Source organism: Zasmidium cellare (assembly GCF_010093935.1).
Source record: "Zasmidium cellare ATCC 36951 unplaced genomic scaffold M409scaffold_11, whole genome shotgun sequence".
NCBI lineage: Eukaryota > Fungi > Ascomycota > Dothideomycetes > Mycosphaerellales > Mycosphaerellaceae > Zasmidium > Zasmidium cellare.
The window spans coordinates 539,026-560,234 of NW_022986955.1; the positions used below are offsets into that span (position 1 = coordinate 539,026).

General features: G+C 54.1%; 9 protein-coding genes across 9 annotated transcripts; 4 read left to right on the top strand and 5 right to left on the bottom strand.

The window, feature by feature from the left end:
• Window positions 1-65: 65 nt before the first annotated feature.
• Window positions 66-1,838, bottom strand: M409DRAFT_65281 (glycoside hydrolase family 17 protein; the record flags this gene model as incomplete). The annotated part of the gene is made up of 1 exon (XM_033816440.1): window positions 66-1,838. The coding sequence occupies one exon, from the start codon at window positions 1,836-1,838 to the stop codon at window positions 66-68; it is 1,773 nt and encodes a 590-aa protein (XP_033669827.1).
• Window positions 1,839-2,866: 1,028 nt separating this feature from the next.
• Window positions 2,867-7,443, bottom strand: M409DRAFT_20953 (uncharacterized protein; the record flags this gene model as incomplete). Its single annotated transcript, XM_033805633.1, has 2 exons — window positions 2,867-4,346; window positions 4,400-7,443. The coding sequence occupies 2 exons, from the start codon at window positions 7,441-7,443 to the stop codon at window positions 2,867-2,869; spliced, it is 4,524 nt and encodes a 1,507-aa protein (XP_033669828.1).
• A 2,667-nt stretch (window positions 7,444-10,110) lies between these two features.
• M409DRAFT_20954 (uncharacterized protein) lies at window positions 10,111-11,219 on the top strand (the record flags this gene model as incomplete). The annotated part of the gene is made up of 2 exons (XM_033805634.1): window positions 10,111-10,634; window positions 10,694-11,219. 2 exons carry the CDS (start codon window positions 10,111-10,113, stop codon window positions 11,217-11,219), a joined length of 1,050 nt encoding a protein of 349 aa, XP_033669829.1.
• A 266-nt stretch (window positions 11,220-11,485) lies between these two features.
• M409DRAFT_65284 (uncharacterized protein) lies at window positions 11,486-13,078 on the top strand (the record flags this gene model as incomplete). Its single annotated transcript, XM_033816441.1, has 1 exon — window positions 11,486-13,078. The coding sequence occupies one exon, from the start codon at window positions 11,486-11,488 to the stop codon at window positions 13,076-13,078; it is 1,593 nt and encodes a 530-aa protein (XP_033669830.1).
• Window positions 13,079-13,504: 426 nt separating this feature from the next.
• Window positions 13,505-14,266, top strand: M409DRAFT_20956 (uncharacterized protein; the record flags this gene model as incomplete). Its single annotated transcript, XM_033805635.1, has 1 exon — window positions 13,505-14,266. The coding sequence occupies one exon, from the start codon at window positions 13,505-13,507 to the stop codon at window positions 14,264-14,266; it is 762 nt and encodes a 253-aa protein (XP_033669831.1).
• A 357-nt stretch (window positions 14,267-14,623) lies between these two features.
• On the bottom strand, window positions 14,624-16,512 carry M409DRAFT_52928 (uncharacterized protein; the record flags this gene model as incomplete). Its single annotated transcript, XM_033812214.1, has 2 exons — window positions 14,624-14,652; window positions 14,715-16,512. The coding sequence occupies 2 exons, from the start codon at window positions 16,510-16,512 to the stop codon at window positions 14,624-14,626; spliced, it is 1,827 nt and encodes a 608-aa protein (XP_033669832.1).
• A 569-nt stretch (window positions 16,513-17,081) lies between these two features.
• M409DRAFT_52929 (uncharacterized protein) lies at window positions 17,082-18,344 on the bottom strand (the record flags this gene model as incomplete). The annotated part of the gene is made up of 3 exons (XM_033812215.1): window positions 17,082-17,528; window positions 17,582-17,948; window positions 18,001-18,344. The coding sequence occupies 3 exons, from the start codon at window positions 18,342-18,344 to the stop codon at window positions 17,082-17,084; spliced, it is 1,158 nt and encodes a 385-aa protein (XP_033669833.1).
• A 1,425-nt stretch (window positions 18,345-19,769) lies between these two features.
• On the top strand, window positions 19,770-20,185 carry M409DRAFT_20959 (uncharacterized protein; the record flags this gene model as incomplete). Its single annotated transcript, XM_033805636.1, has 4 exons — window positions 19,770-19,837; window positions 19,893-20,000; window positions 20,053-20,080; window positions 20,132-20,185. The coding sequence occupies 4 exons, from the start codon at window positions 19,770-19,772 to the stop codon at window positions 20,183-20,185; spliced, it is 258 nt and encodes an 85-aa protein (XP_033669834.1).
• Window positions 20,186-20,283: 98 nt separating this feature from the next.
• On the bottom strand, window positions 20,284-21,186 carry M409DRAFT_52930 (uncharacterized protein; the record flags this gene model as incomplete). The annotated part of the gene is made up of 5 exons (XM_033812216.1): window positions 20,284-20,631; window positions 20,687-20,872; window positions 20,934-21,019; window positions 21,068-21,119; window positions 21,172-21,186. The coding sequence occupies 5 exons, from the start codon at window positions 21,184-21,186 to the stop codon at window positions 20,284-20,286; spliced, it is 687 nt and encodes a 228-aa protein (XP_033669835.1).
• Between the last annotated feature and the right edge of the window lie 23 nt (window positions 21,187-21,209).

The window sequence follows — 21,209 nt, forward strand, 5'->3', positions numbered from 1 at the left end:
ATCTAGAATCATAATCCCCTTCCACACCCCTATCTTTCTCATGAAACTGTCGTCATGTCGGTCATTTAACACACAGTAATATACGCTCCAATAGGGCTAGGGTTATAATCCTGGAAAAACTCCAATTCCAACCCCCCCGTCGACTCAAACTCGAACGCCTTCCTCTCTCCAGCCGCACACTCATGGCTGAAGACAAGGTAGCTGTTCCCCGGCGCCACGCTAGAAATCGTCTGGCTAAGCCCACTCTTGGCGGGAGCATTCGCGTACGTCGTCTGCTCAGTCGCCGGGCCCGTCAACTCCTCAACGGTGATACCGCCCTTGCCGTTGAAGGTGAACGAGGAGGTTTCGAGATCCTTCTGCTCCGGGAAGAGGAAGACGAGCGAGCACGTCTTGCCGGCGTAGGAGGCCGGGATGTCGAAGTTGAAGATGCTGGATTCGGTGGGGGAGAGCTTGCCGTTGTAGGAGGTGCCGTAGGCGGTGTTGGGGGAGGAGGAGGAAACGGGGACGATGAGGTGCGGGCATTCGTAGGTGCCGCTGAGGTTGGTTGGGCAGGATTTTCCGCTTCCGCTTCCGCTGGATGGGGAGGATTGGGCTGGTGGTGGTGGGGCGGCGCTGCTGGCTGGGACTGTGACCGAGGTGGGCTTGGGGCAGCCGCCGGAGCAGGAGGTGATGGTGATGAGGGTGGTTTGGTAGTCAGTCTTGGTCTCGCCGCTGCCGACTGCTGGGGCGGAGACTGCTGGGGCGGAGACTGCTGGGGCGGTAGTTGGGGCGGTGGTTGGGGCGGAAGACTCCTTCTCAGGGGTCGTCACGATCGAGGAGGCAGTCTCAGCCGGCTTGGTGGTTGGCTGAGTTGGTGCCACTGCGGTGCTGGATGGGGTGGAAGCGGAGCTGCTGGCGGAGGTAGGCTGGCCGCTGCAAGCGAGGTTGTAGAGAGGCTCGCTGTCGAGGTTTGGTCCAACGAGGCCGAACGAGACGGCACCGCTGGCCTGAGGGTCGTAAAGGGTGTACCACCAAGTGTTGACAGAGCCCAACAGACGGCAGGCAACCTCTTGCCAGTAAGTCTCAGCGTTGGCGTCAGAGGCAACAGCCTGGCCAGAGGTGGGTCCAGAAACAGGGTAGCCAGTCTCGGTGACCCACACCGGCTTGCCCTGGGCGACACCAACAGTGGCGTTGTAGCTCTCGAAGAAGAGGTTGGCGGCGTTGTCGATGCTGTTCTCGTTGACGGTCTGGTAGTATGGGTAGCCGTCTACGCCAAGCCAGTCTACAGCGTTGATAACTGCAACGTTGGAGCCGTTGGTCCACGCAGTCCACGTGTCGACGTGACCAACCTTGGCACCAGAAGCTGGGGTGTTTGCGATGGCACTGCGAACCTGGCCAATGTAGCTGACGAGGGCGTCTGGAGTGGAGCCAGCACCGCTGTTGTTCTCAATGCCGGTAGGAGTGACACGGTAGAGATCCTCAGATCCAACCGAGATACCTTCAATCAATGATGTGAAGGCAGAGCCATACTGGCTGATGGCGTTCTTGAGCGCAGTGATCTCGTTGTTGAACGCATCCTGGCCAGCGCTCGCCCAGAGACCGAGAAGAAGGGAGGTCTTGGTGTTGATGGCGGCTGGAATAGCTGCAGTGACAGTGTCGGCAGTGTTGCCTTGGATCATGGTGTACAATCGGCCGGATGTGAAGCCAGAGGTGCCCTGAAGACTCTTCGCCCTGTTGAACTCATTCTCAAAGTCCTGCTGCACTCTGACCGAGCCATCGTTGTTGGTGGCACCGTAGTTGAAACCACGAATCTGCGCAGCTGCCGCGCTGGCAAGCGAAAGAATAGCGAACGAACGCATTATGAGGGTATAGTAGAAAAACGAGATACCGAAAAAGCACCAAGTGGATGAGGAAGACGAGAGAGACAGCAAGCAACAGAAAGCTCTCAGCTTAAGAAAAATAAGACCTTCACAAACAAACCTTCTCGCGATGACGACTGCCTCGCTGGATAACTCGGAACCCTCGAATACGAGCCCAACGACGTCGACGGTCGACGGTACCATCCTCCTCCGCGCAGAAGAACTCGTATGTCGCCGTCAAGCTTTGCAAGAAATCAATAGAGTCGTCGCCAGATCCGGTAACGAACCAGTGGAGAGCGCATGCGTGGAGGTGGAGCAGAACATCACCGGTCGTGCCAATGAGAGGGTGAGGTGAGACAAGAATAGTCATGGGTGAGCCTCGATACGGCCATCCGGCCGTCGCCTGCAGGTACAGAGTTTGCTTCGCGTGGTTGGGCGGCGGGCTGAGTCGAGTTTTGCCACGCACCGTCGATGGGATCACGAGTGGTACCTCCTAGCTTCTGACCCTGATGTCAGCGTGTGGTGTGCGTCTTGGTCTGGCTGGTTGGGGTGGGAGATTTGGCTGACAGAAAGGAAGATGAAGATGTTCTGTGCTGGACAAAGTCGTCGTACAAGAGAGGCTCCAGGATGGACTTTGATGAACGAAGGAATATGATGAAAGGAGACAAGATGAAGAAGGATGACGACTCGAAGCCGAGTCTGCCGAAGCTTCTTCGACGTTTGCTTGGCAACGGCTCTCGCCGGTTGAAGTAGAAGCCGGAGTGAATGAAAACGAGATCGGTTGCCTTCGCCTCATGAGGCTGAAGTAGCAAGGTGTCGGAGACATGGTCATGCATGCATTCATCTCAAATTAAAACACAATGTATACAAACCTCTATGCCAGCGTGAGGGCCGTCACGGTCATGCCTTGGTATCATTCTCTTCGCACCCCGTTTTTCCGTGTCCCCGCGCCATGCAGAAACAAACCCGCAGAATGCCAACTCAACTGTATACTATCTTCTTCATCCTCTGTCGTGTCGTAATCATCATCATGAATACTCCTTCCGCATGAGCGCACTCTCCGTCCGCTCAAGACCAGGCGACTCAGCGCTAAACCTCGCCTCCGCGCTATCAAAGAAGTCTTCTCTCCTGATGCCGCTGCGATCGCACATGCTCCTGAAAATGCCTCTCTGATCGTAGAGGTTCAAAGGGCTATCAAGTTCCGCCACGTTGCCCTGATCCATGACCAGAATGCGGTCGTAGCCGATGATGGTCTTCAGACGATGGGCGATGCAGAGCAAGGTCTTGCCCTTGAAACCACGCACAATCGTTCGTTGAATCTTTTGGTCCGTCTCGAAGTCGACCGATGAGGTCGCCTCGTCGCACACGATGATCTGTGAGCCTCGGACAAGCGCACGCGCCAGGGCGAGGAGTTGGCGTTGGCCGAGGGAGAAGTTGAGCCCTTCGTCTTCGACCTGGGTGTCCAGGTGGATGCGGCCACCTTCATCTTCCATGGTCTGCTCGGCGCCGACCAGATCTGCTTGTCGAAGGGCATGCCATAGTTCCAGATCGGAGTGCTCGTTGAAGGGATCCAAGTTACTGCGGATGGTACCCTTAAACAGGGTAGGATCTTGCGGGATGATGGCAAGTCTTGAACGTAGATCGTGGAGACCGATGCTGGCGATGTTGACTCCATCAATGGAGATGCTGCCGCCAGAGAGCTCCACCAGTCTGAATAGCGTCGACATGATCGTGGACTTGCCGGCGCCAGTGCGCCCAACCACGCCGATTCTCTCGCCAGGACGCACGTTCATTGTCAAGCCCTTCAAGACAAGTGGCAAGCCATCGCGGTAGCGCATCTGTACGTTGTCGAACTTGATCTCACCCTTCTCAGGCCACGATGGGCGTACATCACCGAGGTGGAGCGGCGCCTCCTCTTCAAGTTTGGTGCCGTAGTAGTGAATACGCTCTGTAGAGTTCATGTTGTTCTCAACCTCCGCAAGCTGTCGCACGGTGAACTGAATCATCTGTACGATGGAAAGGATGTACGAGAGGACCAAACCTCCTGTGCTCGGACTGATGGAGACTCGGGAGGTCACGACGAGGATGCCAGTGACGAAGACCAGGATGTTACCGAGCGCGTCCAGACGGACCGAGAGCCAGCGTTGGTTGGCGAACGTAAGGAAGTAAGCGCCGTCCATGGAGTCAACTGAGTCGTCAACTCGTTGACCGAATTGCTTCTGCACGCCGTATGCTCGGATGGTGGGTGTACCGTTGACAGCCTCGCTGAAGCGTGCAAAGACAACACTGCGCAGGACAGCCTCATGACGCTTGAGTTCTCGAGCGGACGAGCGGTAGTAGCTAGCCGAGAAAAGGAAGCAAACGGTAAGTGGTGCCAATGCAAGGGCGAACCAGTGGTAATAGGCGATGATGAGGATGAAGACTGAGATGATCATGGCCATGGTCAGGAAGAACATGCGCATCGAGTCTGTCAGGGTGTTGTCCATAGTGTCCACGTCCTTGGAGAATCTACAGAGTGTTAGCGATCAGGTCTTGTCCGTGATGTTTGAGTGCGACCTTACCTGTTGGTGATTCGTCCAAGCGGTGTTGTATCGAAGAAAGACATGGGAGCCCTCAAAACCCGGTACATGGCACGACTCATCATGACCTTGGACGCTTTCGTACCGCAGACTGTCAGTGTGACAGAGAAGGCAAATTGAAGTAAAGCCTGCACAACACCAAGAGCAGCGTAGACGCCAATGTAGACGCCCAATTTGAGCCCCCACTTCGTAGATGTCCAGTAAGAGAGCCACAAGCTGGTCATGATGTTGGCTCCTTGCGCAATGATAAGCAAGAAGATGATCAGGGGCGCTGCGAGAATCGATCCAGAAGCCCTCACGTACTCCATGTAGACTTCAGAGCCGACACTGTTCACAGCACGTTCTTCTTGCTGCATCAGGGCTGCCGCTGGCTTCTTCTTCGTCTTCTTGACTTGCTCGTTCTTTTCCTCTTCGACTTCGTCTTCGTCCATCTTATCGCCCTCTTCCTTCTGTTCGGAGCTGGCTGTCGTCTCCATGAGCTTTTGGAATTCCTCATCATTAGCCATCAGATCGGGGAAGGTGGCAATCTTGTGAATTCCGCCATCCTTCATCCAGACGATGCGGTCCACTCGATGTAAGACGTGCAGTTGATGAGTGGCAAGCACACGAGCCTTGCCCTTGAGAAGTCCACAGATGGCATTGTCCATAATATGTTTTCCGACGTGAGCGTCAACTGCAGACAGAGGGTCGTCCATGATGACAATGTCGGCGTTGAAGTAGATTGCACGAGCGATGTTCAATCGCTGCTTTTGGCCACCCGAAACAGTAATACCACGCTCTCCAATCTCAGTCTGGTCTCCAGCAGGCAACATTTCCAAGTCAGGGCGAAGAGCACATGCATCGATGACATCGTTATACCATCTCCTGTCGTAGTCCTTGCTGAAGATGATGTTCTCCTTGACAGTGGCGTTCTGGATCCACGCATACTGAGGGCAGAATGATCTGTCGGCGCCGAATGTGACACTTCCCTTGGTCTTGCGCATATCACCAGCCAGAGCGGCCAGCAATGAACTCTTACCTGAGCCCACAGAGCCAATGACCGCAACAAGCTCGTCTCTGCCAACGCTGAGGTTGACGTCTTTGACTTCGAACGGCTTTTCTTCCTCTTCCTCCGCAGGACTGCCGGGGCTTGCTGAAGTGTCGAGAGCAGTGTCGCTTTGTAGTTTTGACAGACGCTTTTCTTCCTTTGCTTTGACCTTGGCCTCTTTCTTCTCCTTCTTGAGTTGCTTCGACCCCTTTGGAGCCTCGTTCATAGCGGCAGCGTGCTGACTTGCAGCGCGCTCCCATGTGAAGTCTGCGTCCTCGATCTTGATTGCCGGCTTTGCTTCGAGTTCCCATTCTGCATCCTCGGTTCTTTCTTCGGCGTCTAGAAATTCAGAGATACGGTTCAAGGATGCGTTTGCGTCCACCACCTGTCCAATTACCATTGGCAACAGGTTGAGTGGGATACGTAGAGAATTGAAAAGTGCCAGTGACGAGAAGACCGTTGCTGCCTTGAATGAACCAGGAGCGTGGGTTAAAGAGAATGTGATAAAGGCCAGCATTGATGCGAAGATGGGCAGCGACATCGAGACAGCCATGATACCGTTCCTGATTGACAGCAAAAAGGAGACTTTGTTGATCTCGTGGGTTCTGATCTCATGCAATCGGTCGAGGAAGCTGGTCTCCCATCCGAAGAACTTGACGAATCGAACTGACGAGATGATCTCTTGCGTGAGACTCACACGCTGATCGGTGATCTTGTTGATGGCTTTGCGGCGGGTCATCAAGCTGCGGACTGCTTTTGCGAGCATGGGCATCGTAAGCATGATGAAGGCGAACCCAGAGAGGGCGCTGTAGGTCAAGTTGATGAGCAGCAGAGCCAGTGTCAGCAAGACCTGAATTGGAGAAGTCCAAATCATGTGGCCCATTCCGCAAGCCTGGTCAATTCGGTAGGTATCAGTGGACATGAGGTTGACGATTCTGCCGTTACCCCACCCTTGCTGTTCTCCTTTCTTGTTGCCACTCTCTTTGGCCAGCTTCTTGAACCAAGCCTTTTCTTCCTTGCTACCGGCTTTGAAGTCAGGCTTGGGCTCTTCTGCCTGCTGTAACTTTCCGCCAGCTTTCGCTCGACCTGAAAGTTTCATCGACTTCTCGAAGATGACACTGATGAGGACAGACCGGCTTTGGCCACCTACCATCATGCCTCGGTAAATGAAGTGGTTAGTACAGACGGATTGAATTATCTGCATTCCCGTGATTCCAAGGACGAGTCCAACGCCCTCTCCAATTGGCGGTTCTGGTCCTTGTCCCTTTGATGCCGCGTAGGCTTTTGCAGCGAATGCGATCAAGTATTTAAGGGTGAAGGGCCCAAGAACCTGAAGGCATGCGGCGACGAGCTGACATATACCTCCTATCCAGAATTCCTTCGTGAAGGTGTCGTAGAGCGCCATGGATAGGGGTGAGAAGCGATTCTGCTGCTGCTTCCGCTTCTCCAACGCTGCGTAAAGTTTGGCCTTCATGACCTCTGTGCTTCGGTCGGGATTCACAGCCCAGATGTCGTCCACCTCCAGCGGACGCTGGTAGCCGACGCTCATGAGTCCTGCTATCCATTGGAATGTGAGTACACTGAAGAAACCAGCCGTATGTTCCCGAGACGGTTGCCGTTCATCAGGGACAGGCGGCAGCGTCTTGTGCTTGAACGGGTTCAATTTTTCGCTCCATTTTCGTCTTCGTGGCGGTTGATCTGATGGTCGAGCTTCACTGGCTATGCTGGTCCCCGTTGCTGTAGTCCAGTTGCTTTGAGTTCTTTCGACTATCGGCCGATCGATGTGCTTGTCGACGCTGCCATGCTTCTCAACGTCGCTGGCATCGTCGGTCGAACTCGTCTCCTCTATTGCCTCCTTGTCGAAGATCTTCTCCTCGTCCAGGTGCTTCTCGTCGTTCACCAGTTCCAAGGGTTCTTCTGCAACAGGTTGCGAGTCTTGGGCTTGATTAGAAGCAGCCTGCGTGTCAACAGGCCGCCTCTCGTCTTCTGGCCCAGTCATTATTTGAGTGACCCACTGGTTGGGTGAGGGTGAACCAGAGGTAAGTTAGTTAGAGCCAGGGCGAAGTGGGCTGCATGTGAAGAGCCACAACAACGAGGAGGCCTGACCAGATGATAAAAAGATCGTTGACGAGGAGATCGGCGAACGTACAGCTAAGGGCCGACGACCGCTGGCCCTTTAGCAATCAAGTGCATCTATTGGCGCGGCAAGGTCGTAAGAAACGGTAAGAAGAAAGAGCTTGTGCCTCGCATCAACCCCAGCCAAAGTGCTAGCGGCAAACTCAGCATCTCATCAGTGATGGCGGCCTGCATTTTCCAGTCATCGACTCTGTCTCCTGCAGGTGGGCAAGTGGGCAGGTGGGCCTCGAGTGCCGGGGATCGACCTCTAACTCCGACAAGTTCTCTGTTTGAATCTGTCCGCTCTCTCCACCTGCTACGCGTACAGACACCACGAACAAAGCCTGGAATGCATTCTGGTCTTTGTCGAAGCCCATGTCGCGAGGCTTGCGATTCGTCGCCTGAGATTCGCCCGCGTGACAAGCACAATGACCGGCATATCAGAAATCCAACGGTCCAGCCCAGCAACCACATTCGACTCCACCAGCGAATATCGGGGTAGGCGCATGCTGCGTGCCGATAGCCGATACCACTCACTTCACGTCAAACGACCCCTCCTGACTGGACGCAGCACGAGAAGACTTTGTCCTCTCTCAAGCACATCAGCAGGACGAGGACCAGCCCGCTCCTTTCCACGTCTCTCTTGATCCATCTTGCCGTGGCATCAGTATTCCGCTGGCGAGACCGACTGCGCTGACCGGCAGCGGCCCATTGCAGACAGCATACCGGGCTAGACACCATACGGGAAGGAGAAGTGGCGGCCGGCCAAGGTACGTATTCTTTTCCGCCTAATTTATGCAAATGCTTTTCCAGAAATTTTGCGGACCCAGTACCGGCGGAGTCGAAACAACCACCACCGCCGCCACCCATCCCCGTCATGAAGACCTGCCTACCAGATGGAAGCGTCATTCCTCGGTCTCCGTGGGCGAAAGACGGACGAGATGGCGGTTCGTGCGACATTCTCTCGCTTGCTGACGAGAATCGATGACAGCGGAGCCGCTGCATCGCATCGACACCGCTTGCTGCCCGCTGTGACGATGACATGAAGTCGTCCAGTCTCGCTCGCGCTGTGCCTGAACATCCTGGTGAAAGAGCCACAACGGGGTGTGGCTGCGACATCTTCGGCCGATGCTGGGCAGATTTTCACCGAGCATCTGTCCAATCATCTCCCCGGCATTGGTCTAGATGATCGTCAAAGGCTAAAGCTTCCCTGTCAACGGGTAGCTTCAATCTGCACGTCACCCGCTGCCTCTGCATCTCGAAGTCTTCGAAAGGTGCTTGCTCACCAGATACTACTACTCCGCTCACGGTGTAATCTTCTCGATCTAGTACGGCCGAGGACTTCATCAGCTTGCTAAGTCTTGGATCAGCCGGGTAGCTCGTTCCGCTTCTGGTATGGAATTCGCCGTCCTGGGTTGCTCATCAGACGAGAAAGTAAAAACGAACGATGGCCAGGCAGCATCCATAAACAATTGTCAGCAACGGATGGGGCTCTGCCGCAAACGAAGTCCGTTGTTGAGAGATATGCGTCCAGTCTTACGAGCCCTAGATGGGTGGCAGATTCCGCTACCTTGATTCGCGTATTCATCCACCTCACCGTCTCCCAGGTCCCGCAACACTTCGTGTTTCGGAATCTATGGGGTTTACGAACGGCCACGGCGTCTACAACGCTGCCTACGTCCTGCTGTTTGAACGGTCGCCAAGTTTCAGATGGCCGTCTTGCCGATGGTACACTGCCGAGCAACACCGCTGAGGTCTGCATTGGACCTGTGACGAGGCAATTTCTGCGAGCCTGCGAGCCAATGACTCGAACAGACCATGCGGCTTTACTTGAACATCACATTGCACAACTGGGAATTTTCAACAATGGCCTACATGTCGTCGACATTAGAGCGGCCCGCGCGGTTGGAAGAGCAGTGTGTGCTCGATTGTAGGATCAATTCCTTGCCCAATGAACGACATACACGTTGATGCCAGAATCACTAATGCCCAAGCAGCCAGGACATAGCTCTTCTCCATGTCTTGAAGTATTCAAATCGTCAAGTATGCGAGAATAGGAACGTCGTCTCCGCATATCCAAGAAATTGTCATAGTCTCATGATGTAGAACTGGTAGGCTCCTGGGACAGGTCAGATCTTCTAATTCGCGGCTTTTCAGGAGGCAATCGACAATGCCAGCGTCAAAAGATCTATTGCTATTTGGATTCGGCAGAGTGGATGGGCGACTACCATGCAGTGTTGCACCCATCTCATCATTCATCCACCATTGGCAAGGCTGTCCAAATGTTAGAAACATCCTCCCTTGCTACTTTACCACTCTTCACCAACAAAAGACAAGAAGAACCAAGCATCGCGAGACCATTGCGCCTTGGCGAGAGGATAGCTTCATATCCCAGCAGTGCTTCTTTGTAATGACACGGAGATAAGACCGGACATGTGATCGAGCTGTGAAGATCACCGAGCCTGGCGAACTTCATATCAACAGCGGCTACACGAAAGAGAATGACTTGTCTCCAGGATGGACTACCCGTATGTCGTCGAACAACAACACCATGAGAGCTCTGATCTGGACCGGAAGCCAAGCAAGAGTCGTCAATGATCGACCCAGGACAAGCCTTCGCGACGACTATATCTTGATTAAGACCGCGGCCGTAGCACTGAACCCAACAGACGCCAAAGCAATGGCACAAGGCCGGGCCGCTACGAATGGCCTCTTAGGTTGTGACTTCGCTGGCGTGGTTATCGAGGTCGGCAAAGCAGTCACCAAGTCATGGAAACCAGACGATCGAGTTTTTGGATGCGCACATGGCGCCAACTTCAACAATGCTGAGGACGGAGCATTCGCGGAAGTCATCGCGGCGAAGGGAGATACGTGTATGAGGATCCCTGATCATCTGGGCTTTGAGGAGGCCTGCACGTTGGGAGTTAGTGTTTTGACGTGCGGGCAGGGGTTGTTTCAGGAGATGATGTTGGATCTGCCTTCTCCTGTCGGTGAGAGGATGAAGCGAGGTGAACATATCTTGATATATGGTGGGAGTTCGTCGTCGGGTATGGTCGCCATTCAGCTCTGTACAATGTGGGTGTCTTGTCCCTCCTATATACCTTCAGACCTTCAGGCGCTAACTCGACACATAGAGCGGGCTACACGGTCCTCACCACATGCTCACCAGCCAACGCCGCCCTCTGCAAGTCCCTCGGCGCAGAAGCAGTCTTCGACTACCACGACCCCGACTGCGCAAAGCAGATATCAGACTACACTCATGGTCAACTAAGACTCGCCTGGGATACGATCGGCTCTGCCTCAAGCACTGAGATTTGCATGCGTGCGCTCACTCAGCAGCCAGGAGCAAAGTACGGCACCATCCTCTTCAATGAGATCCCACGAGGGGATGTGCAATATTCGAGCTCGTTCTTGATGACATTCCTCGGCGAGTCGTTTGACAAGTTTGGGAAACATATGCCTGGAAGGGCGGAGCACTTCGAATTTGCGAAGCAATTTACTGAGTTGGTTGACGAGTTGCTGGAGCAACGACTACTGAGGCCGTTACCTATAAGATCGTGTCCTGGTGGACTTGAGGGGATTCTGGAGGGTGTGAAGTTGATTGATACTGGGAAAGTGAGTGGGTGTAAGTTGGTCGTCAAGATTGATGAGACCGAATAGGTTCACCGTATTACTGCTCCTATCATGTGAACAAAGCATTGTTGTTGTGGCCTGAGGCAGAATCTGTTTCATCGAGTGAATGAACGCGGGGCATGTGGGCGTCGTCGAAGGCAGGCGCGAGTGACGTGTGGCGTCTCGGAGCTTCACGAACTCGACTTTCTCTCCTGCAGCAATCCACCTCCAACCATCCTTCAACCTCCCCTTCCGCTCTCCCCCGACCCATTCTGCTTCCTCTCACACACCCTCGAGGAAACAGCAACGCCGCCATGGACGAGCAAATATCCACCTTCTGCGCCTTCACGTCGGGCACCGCCGAGCAAGCACAGCGCTTCCTCACGCTCACCGACGGCAATGTCGAGCAGGCCGTTGAGCTCTTCTTCAGCAGTCCAGATCTCGGCGCAGCCGTAAATCCACCCCCAGCACCAGCACAGCAACCATCGAGTCGCGACGCCCCCATCACTATTGATGATGACGAGGTAGAGGACTTCGATGATGACGATGTGCAAGAGACGGGCAGCAGACAGGCGCAGACCGGTCCCTCGGTGGAGGATGACGCTGCGATGGCACGGCGGTTGCAAGAGGAGATGTATGGAGGTGGAGGCAGCAGCAGAGGAGCGGCGGGCGGCGACTTTGACGAGGAGGGTGTCAGAGCACCCATGGCGAGGACCACGGAGACACTGGTGGGACCTGGCAGCAGCGACTGGCGGACAGATCCCGGCGAGATGAACTCTGCTATAGCACAGCAGCTCTTCGAGCGACAGCAGCGACGTGCTCAGCCAGGCATCTTCAACCAGAACACTTCCCGGTCCATTTGGTCGAGCGACGACCCCTCGAATCCAGAAGCCCACCGGCAAGTCCTCTCGCGTGCTACTGGCGGCGCCTCAGAGCAGACTGCGAAAACCAACCACCTCGCCGACCTCTTCAGACCACCTTTCGACCTGATTTCGAACATGGGCTGGTCAGACGCACGGGAGGAGGGCAAGGAGGAGCAGAAGTGGATATTGGTCAACGTGCAGGACCCCTCCATCTTCGACTGCCAGGTTCTGAACCGCGACATCTGGAAGAATGAGTCGATCCGCGATACGATCAAGGAGCACTTCATCTTCTTGCAGTTCAACAAGGATGACCCTCGGGGTCGGGAGTACATCCAATACTACCTCAGCACGATGCGCGACTCGGACGACGCCTACCCGCATATCGCTATCGTTGACCCACGGACGGGTGAGCAAGTCAAAGTCTGGTCGGGCTCGCCAGCACCGAAAGCTGCCGACTTCCTCATGGATCTCCACGAGTTCCTCGACCGGTACAGCTTGAACATGGAGAAGAAGAACCCAGTGCAAAAGCAGCGGAAAGAGAGCAAGAAGGACGTGGGACAAATGAGCGAAGAGGAGATGCTCGAGATGGCTCTGCAGAACAGCCTCGCGAATGGCTCTGCAAGTCTCAAAGATGAGGATCCAGACGCTCTCACGAAGTCGGTAGACAACATCAACGGCAAGGGTAAGGCCCCAGTAGGCGCCGAGTCATCGATGGAAGTCGATCAACCACAAGAAGACACACCATTCTCCCGCATCGCCTCCGACAAACCCCACGAGGAAGCAGCAGCAACAGCACCCAACACAACCCGAATCCAATTCCGCTACTCAGGTGGCCGCGTAGTCCGCCGATTCGCCCTTACAGACCCCGTCCGCCGTCTCTACGAATGGCTCAAAGCCACACCGATGGAGGGCATGCCAGCAGGTGCGCCTTTCGAGATGATCTTCATGGGCAAGAACCTTATGGATGGGGAACTACTGGACAAATCCATCGAGGAGGCTGGGCTGAAGAATGGCAGTGTCATGGTGGAGTTTACCGAGGATTGAGGATGATGCAAATGTGATGGGATGAGATAATGCATAGCGGTCGTCGACCGGCATGAGATATTGGCGTTTTTTTTCTCTTGGACTGGTGAGGGACGTTTTTTACTAGAGATCATTTCGATATCAGCAGGGCGAACCTGCCGTGATTGCTCCTTCCTGTTAGGGGAAGTCGAAGCCGAATGTACGATGCGGTGCATTCACTTGAACCAGAACTCCTCCATATCTTTCTCTTCCCTATACTACCGTCTCGAGCCTGGCACCGAGAGTGATTGCACTCGTGGGTTGATACAGTAAGGATAGGCATTGAAGCTTACTTCCTTCCCCTTGACTCACCATGTGATTCATTCCAATTACCAACGCAACATAGCTCCAACCTCCCAAACCTCCAATGCCTCACCAACGCCCACCTCCACAACCCCCATACAAAAAATGAACATCCTCATAACAGGCGCCTCCCGCGGCATAGGCCACTCCACCGCCCTGCTCGCCGGCAGCAAACCCAACTGGAACATAGGAATCAACTACCTCCGCGACGCGCACTCTGCCAACTCCGCTGTCGAGGAAATCAACACCAACAACAAAACCAAAACCAGCTCTGGAGGGAAAGCCATAGCTCTGCGGGGAGATATCTCTGATGAAAAAGACGTCCACAGAATCTTCTCCACCTTCGAAGAGGGTGTTGGTGGGAAGATCGATGGGGTGGTTATCAAAGCGGGGATCACCGCGCCCGCGCTGCCTCTAGTAGACATGTCCGTGGAACGACTAAAGCGGATGTTCGACACGAATGTTTTGGGTGCGTATCTTTGCGCGAGGGAGGCGGTTAGAAGGATCCCGCAAGACAGCAATGGAAGCATCGTCATCGTCTCCTCCGGGGCGTCTAGACTCGGCTCGCCGAATGAATATGTCGATTATGCGGGCTCGAAGGGGGCGATGGATACGTTGACGATAGGGCTTTCGAAGGAATTGGGGCCGAGGGGGGTGAGGGTGAATGCTGTGCGGCCGGGTGTTATTCGGACGGAGATTCATGAGAAGGGGACGGGGGATGCGGGGAGGGTGGAGAGGTTGGGAGGACAGACGCCTTTGGGGAGAGCTGGGGAGGCGGAGGAGGTGGCGAGGGCTGTGGTGTGGTTGCTTGGGAGTGAGGCTTCGTATGTGACAGGGGCGTTGTTGGATGTGGCGGGTGGACGGTAGTAATGCTCTGCTCAGTTCGGTGACGTGGTTCTCTGAAAGTTTGACTACCCTTCTTATCCCATTTCAAGAAGACAAAAGCTCGGATCTCGTCCTCGTTCAGTATCACCGCACTCCCGTCTTGTGCAGCATCCCAAACCACCGACTCAATAATCAGACTCATCATCCTCAATCTCAGCAAAGCGTCTCCTGCGGCTGCTACGACCACTCTCGTCTGCACGAACCGTCCTGCTGCTGCCTGAAGACCCGGATCCAGTCGATCCTACACTGACACCACCAGCGCTGCTTTGGCTGCTGACATTTGAGAGGTGGCGTCTATTGCCGCTTGCGGTGTAGCGATGTTGCGTTGGCTGGGTCGTGCTATTGAGACGTGCCAGCGTGCTGTCGAGCTGAAAGGGATGAGCAGGCCGAACGGGTTGAAAAGCGGGATTCGCTGGTCTGTCCGCCTGACTGACATGAAGAGTGCGTCTTGGTGGATCCTGAGGTTGCAGATGTCGTGTGTATGAACTTGTGGGTATGTTGGAGAACAGATCATCATAGCTTGGCGGCGAATCTGAAGGCGGGTCTGCGTGTCGGCTGCGCCGAGATCCAAGCGTGGCCAGGCGATGGCTTGGGTCACAAGATGGCATTCGGGTATCAGCTGGAGTATCTGCAGCACGAGTTAGAACATGATCTTGAAATAGCACACTGGGAAGATCCGAACCCCACCCATCATCTTCAGAATCATCGTCCTCTCCATTGTCGGATCCATATTGGACCATCGACTGTTCTGTCGCTCCTGAAGTGGCGCTCTGGCCGTCATAGTGGTCGTGATAATCGTGTTCGTCCTCGTGTTCTTCGTCGTCGGTGTCGCCAGTAAGGTCATACTGTGGCGGCGAAAAGCCACCATAGGCCGAGCGAGTGGTGGTTTCAGTCTCGTTGTCTGAGTCGTCGTCGTCATCGTCCAGGCGCAGATTTACTCTTCGAGCACCGCGAGATCGCTGGCTGGCCGTGACAGGTCCCTCATCATCGTCGTCGTCATCGTCTGATATGACAGTGGGGTCAGCACCAGCAGACGATGGCGCTTCTGATGTTCGTCGACTTGGTGCCTGGACGACAACAACACGGCGACGGCGAGGCTGAATGGGCTCTGCTTCATCGTCGTCTTCCTCATCATCGTCTGAATCGACAATCGGCATTGCCCTACGAGCTCTGCTGGGAGGGTGCACAGTCTCGACCTCGGTGCCGTCAGAATCTCCGTTGATATCGCTGCTCTCGTCGTGTTGGTGATTTGAGCCGTCGTCGATGAACCCATTCATTGACGGATCGTCCTCCTCGTCCGACTCTTCGTCAGACACATCGGATACTGGACCATCCGAAGGAATGAATGGGGGAGGCGGGCCGTAACCGTAATCGAAATCGTCCAGGTCATCATCAAAGTCGTCTGGGTCGTACATGTACCCTTCAGGATAGTCGAATGCGAGAGGGAAATCATGGTCCTCCGCATCAAGGTCATGATCGAGGTCGTCGCTCTCGTCCGAGTCCTCATCGCTCCAGTCCAAATCGTCATCCTGCCCGCGAACTCTCACATCGCACGTATTGCATCGGCCGTCTTCCACCTCGTGAAGACACTGCGGACATCGGTCTACATTGTCGCTGGCATCTCGAATCGCAATCAAAGGCATCAGCCTACCGGGGTTGAAAGATCCCTTGAATAGACCGCCAGTCCTGGCATCTGTGTTCGCTTTGTCCTTTGCGACGATATCGGCTTCCTCTTTTGCGTATTGGCTGTGCTCTTCGGACGTCTCTCCATCAGGTAGAAGCTCACTCTTGCTCAGGAACACCAACACCATCTCGCGGACCAGATAAGACGGGCTGGGTTGCTGCTTGATGACTGTGCGGCAGTCTGGGCATGTCTTCTTACGATTCTGTCCAAGCCACTGCGACAGGCAGCTGTAGCAGAACGTGTGGCCGCAAGTGAGCGCGTAAGGTTCGTACAGGAAACGTTGGCAAATCCTGCACGTGATGAGCTGTCTCATCGTGTCGAGGTTGTCATTTAGGCTGCGGAAGGCCTGTTCGTGGTGGCAAGGCGTTCCATTGGTATGTAAGTCATTCTCCACCTTGACTGCTGTCCGAGGTTTCGCTGGTGATGTGGCCGGTTTGAGGTCGGCTGGCTGAGACATGCCAGCTGGACGGCTATCGTCGCGCGATATCTTAAGTCGCTTACGTGAACTACCCTCAGCAGTGTGCTGGCCGTCGTCGCTCGGCATCTTGTCCTCGGTGGTGGACAGCTCAGTGGTGGTTGTAGTTCATAAGGTGGGCGTCGAGGGCGCGCGACTTCTGAGTGGGCTAGCCTTGTGAACTGTATGAAATGACAAGCCGGGGGCCTAGTCGGCAGGCGCGCTGAGGATTCCTTATCGCACCTGGAAGTTGTCGCCCGGTCGGATTTATTGTATGGGCTTTGGGGTGGTTAATGGTGTTCGAAGGTGTGCGGTTGGGAATGTTGTAAGGAGGGGTGTGTGTGTAGACGTCGGTCGATTAGTGAAGCACGTCGTTTGGGATTCCGGACTGATTCGACGCGCTAGCGAAAGCTTAAACCCGCGTCTAAATTGACATCACGTGCACACTTTCCGAAGTGACGAGACTCCGCCCATTGTCTCTCACCAAACCACATTGAGCATTGCTAGACTATTCAAACAAACGCAAGGTCTGAGTCTCTATTACAACGGTTTCGGTACAACTGAGAGCCAAGCTCCTCTCGGATGAAGCAGCAAAGGGTGCACCAAGTCCAACAGGGCAAGGCACAGTAGCCACCTGCCTCCAGCCCTCATTGCGACATTCACTCCATCCTCGCCTTCTTCTTCGGCGTGCTCTCTTCAATGCTCGAAGACACCGCATTAGGAATATCTCGAATGGGCTGATGTCCCTTCACAACCAGCTCATCAAGCACAAGCTCCTCGTCCGTCCTCTTCAAAAACTCCATCTGCTCCACCAAGAAGTCCTTGATCTGCTTCGTGTCGGTCTTCTTGCCAGCATTGTGTGCCCCACGCAACTTCTTCAACTGGTGGCGGATTCTCTCCTCAAGCATCTCGAGCCTGTATTCGCTGAACTCGTGATACAGGTCTGACAGATTCGATATGCCTCGGACTGTGGCGAGGCAAACGTCGTCTCGGTAGTGCGGTGACTTGGGTCGAAAGGAAGTCACCATAGTGATCCGTTCTTGGGCGCCTAGAGCTCGCAGAGCTTGGTGTGTGATGTAGCGGCCTTGCATTACCACGGCGCAGCCCTATATAGCATGTCAGTTCGAGTCGGACAGCAGGACAAGTGGGTCTCGCATACCATCTGCGGTCCTCTAACTTTCATGACACCGCCAGTACCAGTCCGCATGGCCGTCTCACCACCGATCATGTTTGTGCAGTCACTAAGCATTGTGATGCAGACAAAAGGATAGCTATCGTTGTGCCAACCAAGAATTGGCTTGTCGTCTTCCCACGGACAACCAGCGATACCCTCATCTGCGGCGTAGCTTTTCCTCTGTTCTTCGACAGCTGCTAATTCAGCTCTTGTGTCTTTTTCTGACTTGACCGAGATGTTGGTATGGCCGATCTCCAAGTCCATTTGAGGGATGAGCTCGATGCCCGCAATCTTGGATACTATGGCCAGGACTTCTGGATGATTCCAAGCATCGTAGATGAAAGGGGCGTATCTGCTGGAGCTCAGTACTAGCCTCTTCTTGTGTGAACAGGCGCCATGCTTACTTTGCCGCGTAGCCTCTGACCTGACAAGCTGCGATGTTGCTCTCTACAGCACAGTTCTTCTGCACCTCTTCGCTGAGGACTTCCTCGCGAAATCGTTGGATACACTCCTCTGTAAACAAAGTAAAGGGCTCAGATACCGCGATGGGAGAGATCCCCGTATCTTTGCTGAAGTCAAGGTCTTCCATCATAACTTTGTTCTCTGGCGCCCGGTAATTGAGATGCACCATGGGGTCGAAGACGGTTGCGCCATGAGCGCTCTTTTTCGGCGCCAACGAGGTCTGGATGATCGGCTTGAAATTGGCTTTTGGCAAGGCCGGTATTGTCTGGACGTCGACGGTCGCCATGTCGAACGTTAGAACTCAGCTGCCAGAGTCAGCAATTTCATGGTTGGCAGCAGTATGCAAACATCGGCCTGCTGGAAAGGCCTCCAACGAGAGCAGAAACAATTGAATCGACACCGTTTGCCTGTGTCCTCAAAGCAAGCAAAATGCATGGAATCCAGCACTCACCGGTGTCCAAGAAATCCAGGTAATGATTGACCCCGTGCTGAAGGGACTTGAAGCTGCAATGAAATCTAGCAAATACACTGTTGGCAATGGCTTGGACGGTTGAGGTGCGCTGAGTATCGGCCATATTGGGGATCCTCTAGAAGCCTTTGGCCACCCGTTTATACTTCAACTCCAGAGCAAGCACATGAATACCATACTTGGAGCTACTTCACGAGATACATAATCGATATGCGTCTCATCTGTTAGTTCGTTCCGACCTCAAAGAATCTCTCATCGATAAGAACGTCTTTGGCGTTTGATGGAGGGTAAGCGTGTAGCAGAGGACATTCGTCAAGCTTGCCGATCACATGGAATGCAATACTCAATATGGCATCGCACGGCAGTTCGTCTGCAGCAAATGCAGTAACTTCGGCTTCGAAGATTATCAGGGCGTACGATTAGGCACACGTGGGTGCGTCCTTGGAAGATAGCCACTTCAGATGGGCGCCACCGCGGCCGTGGACGAAGGACGTAATGCTGCACTGCGAGAACGTGCGAAAACAAGCAGAGCTTGCAAGCTGGCGCAAGGTTGTTGAGAGTCGCGTATCAGAGACACGTCCTTGGCTGTGGGTATAGTTCGTGGAAGTTCGAACCAAATCTGGCCAGTAGGACCCACAAGTAATGCATCAGCATTGCAAACCGCATACTTACGCAATCTACTCCTTCGCGGGTGAGTATTTCTAGGAAGGAGCTCGCGTGATGCGTTTGACCTGTGCTATCGTCGATGTAATATGCGTAGAGTCGACCATTGGATTTCGAGGTTGTGGATACGCAATCCTCCACAACGCAAGGCACCTTTCGTTCTCCGTCTCCAGGTGGTCTCAAACGTGCGAAAGAGCGATTATCGCAGACTGCAAGCCAATATTTTGCCTCTCGTTTGAGAGACGTCTGATTCTTATGCCATTGAGAAGTTCGCGTTCACGCCGTGACGCTCCGGATCGCGAAAGGTGTTTGCTTCAGTCCGTCTGGTGCACGGAATGATCATCGAACGAGGCTCGAGGCGATATGTGGGCAATACGAGCCATTGAGATGATTCGAACACTGGTCTGAGGCCGTTGGCGGATATTGTGAATGGTGAAAGTGACACGGTCATGTTGTGAAGTCGACACGACCAGGGGAGAAAGAAGCGGCGGGACGCTTTGACCACCTCCCGCTCCAGCCAACCTTGTCGTCGACTACACCTCATCGACTCCGTCTTCACTTCCATCAAATGACCACAAGATGTCGAAGCAAGAAGGAGGAGAAGACTCAGAGACGGCATGGGATAAGAGTTCGACCCGCTTCACCAGGTAAAATTTCTTGACATCCACTCTGAAAGCTTCGCCACTAACAAAACATCCATAGCAAGCGCAACAGCGAATATTTCGACCCCTGTCAAGAAGCTGCCGATCGAAGTCTGAAATGCTTGCGGCGAAATGGAGGTGACAGGGCGATGTGTATGGATTACTTTGAGTGAGCCGAGATGTGACAGATTCTGAAAGTCTTGGCACTGACAACAGCATAGTGCGTACAAGGCTTGTAAAAAGTCATGGGTGAGTACACCGGCTTGTAACTGTTCATAAACTGAGCTAATACACCTCTAGATGGATGAGATGAAGGAGGAGAAACGCAAGCAAAGCAAGGGTTGGTTTGGTTGATCCTCCGCTGTTTGTACATTACCAGATACCCAATACCCGGTGGCTACACTCCCCACTCACATCTCAAAATGAACTCAGCATCAGTATAGCCGCAAGACCTAGCCGCAGATTCCTCCAACCCAGCAGTCGTCTCCACGAGGGTCAACTGGCTGAGGCTGTAGACGATGTGGGACCTCTGTTATGTCGTTGTCCTCGGGATTGTTCTCTTGATAGGCTTCGTTTTCGTTTCGGAAACGACGCACAGACCGTTCTTTGGAGATGTACCACAACAGACTCGGAACTTCCTGCCCCTCTCCATTCCTGGAGCCTGATCCGTAAACCGTAACGGATGCTATTGTGGATGTTTTGAGGCGGAATTTGTGCGTGATAAGGAACATCGCGATTCCATTGGAGTTCGGTGTGCCAAGGATTGCAGAATAGCAGTACGTCCCGATGGGGAAAGTTATCTCACAAGACGTCAGCAGGATCTATCCGTATGTGGCTGGGGGTTTCGAGAAGTACCCTGTCCTCCCAGGTGGGAAGCTGTTGCGTAGCCCATCCATATCGACGGAGGCATCTGGAGACTATGCCGAGCGTGTCTGAAGGTCCCTGCACTTGGTTGATTAGCACCCATTTCGGCGGGTCGAGCTTGAAGGTCGTAGCCTCGAGGCGGGCGCGGGCTCGATCGCCCCAGTGTACAAATAGGCCCTTAAGCATTCGTCAGCCAAGTGATAGGAAGCAAATGACAACGACACTATATCCAACTCACTTCGGATAGCTGCTTCTCTGGTAGCGGCTTGCCATCTGGAGTTGACAAGCTGCTCATGTACTTGGGGCCATACGCGGATGTGACGACTGTGGAACTGTGAGCGAAGCAGCCTCATAATTACAGAGGGTACTTACCCATTACCTCTTGACCGAGGTTGATCAGTGTCTCATAGACCGCACCAGTGGCCTAGAATACACATCAGTATAGTACCTGTCATCTTGCAGAAGTGAGCACATACAGGTCGTTCAGTCATATCGGCAATATCAGCTCTGGTGT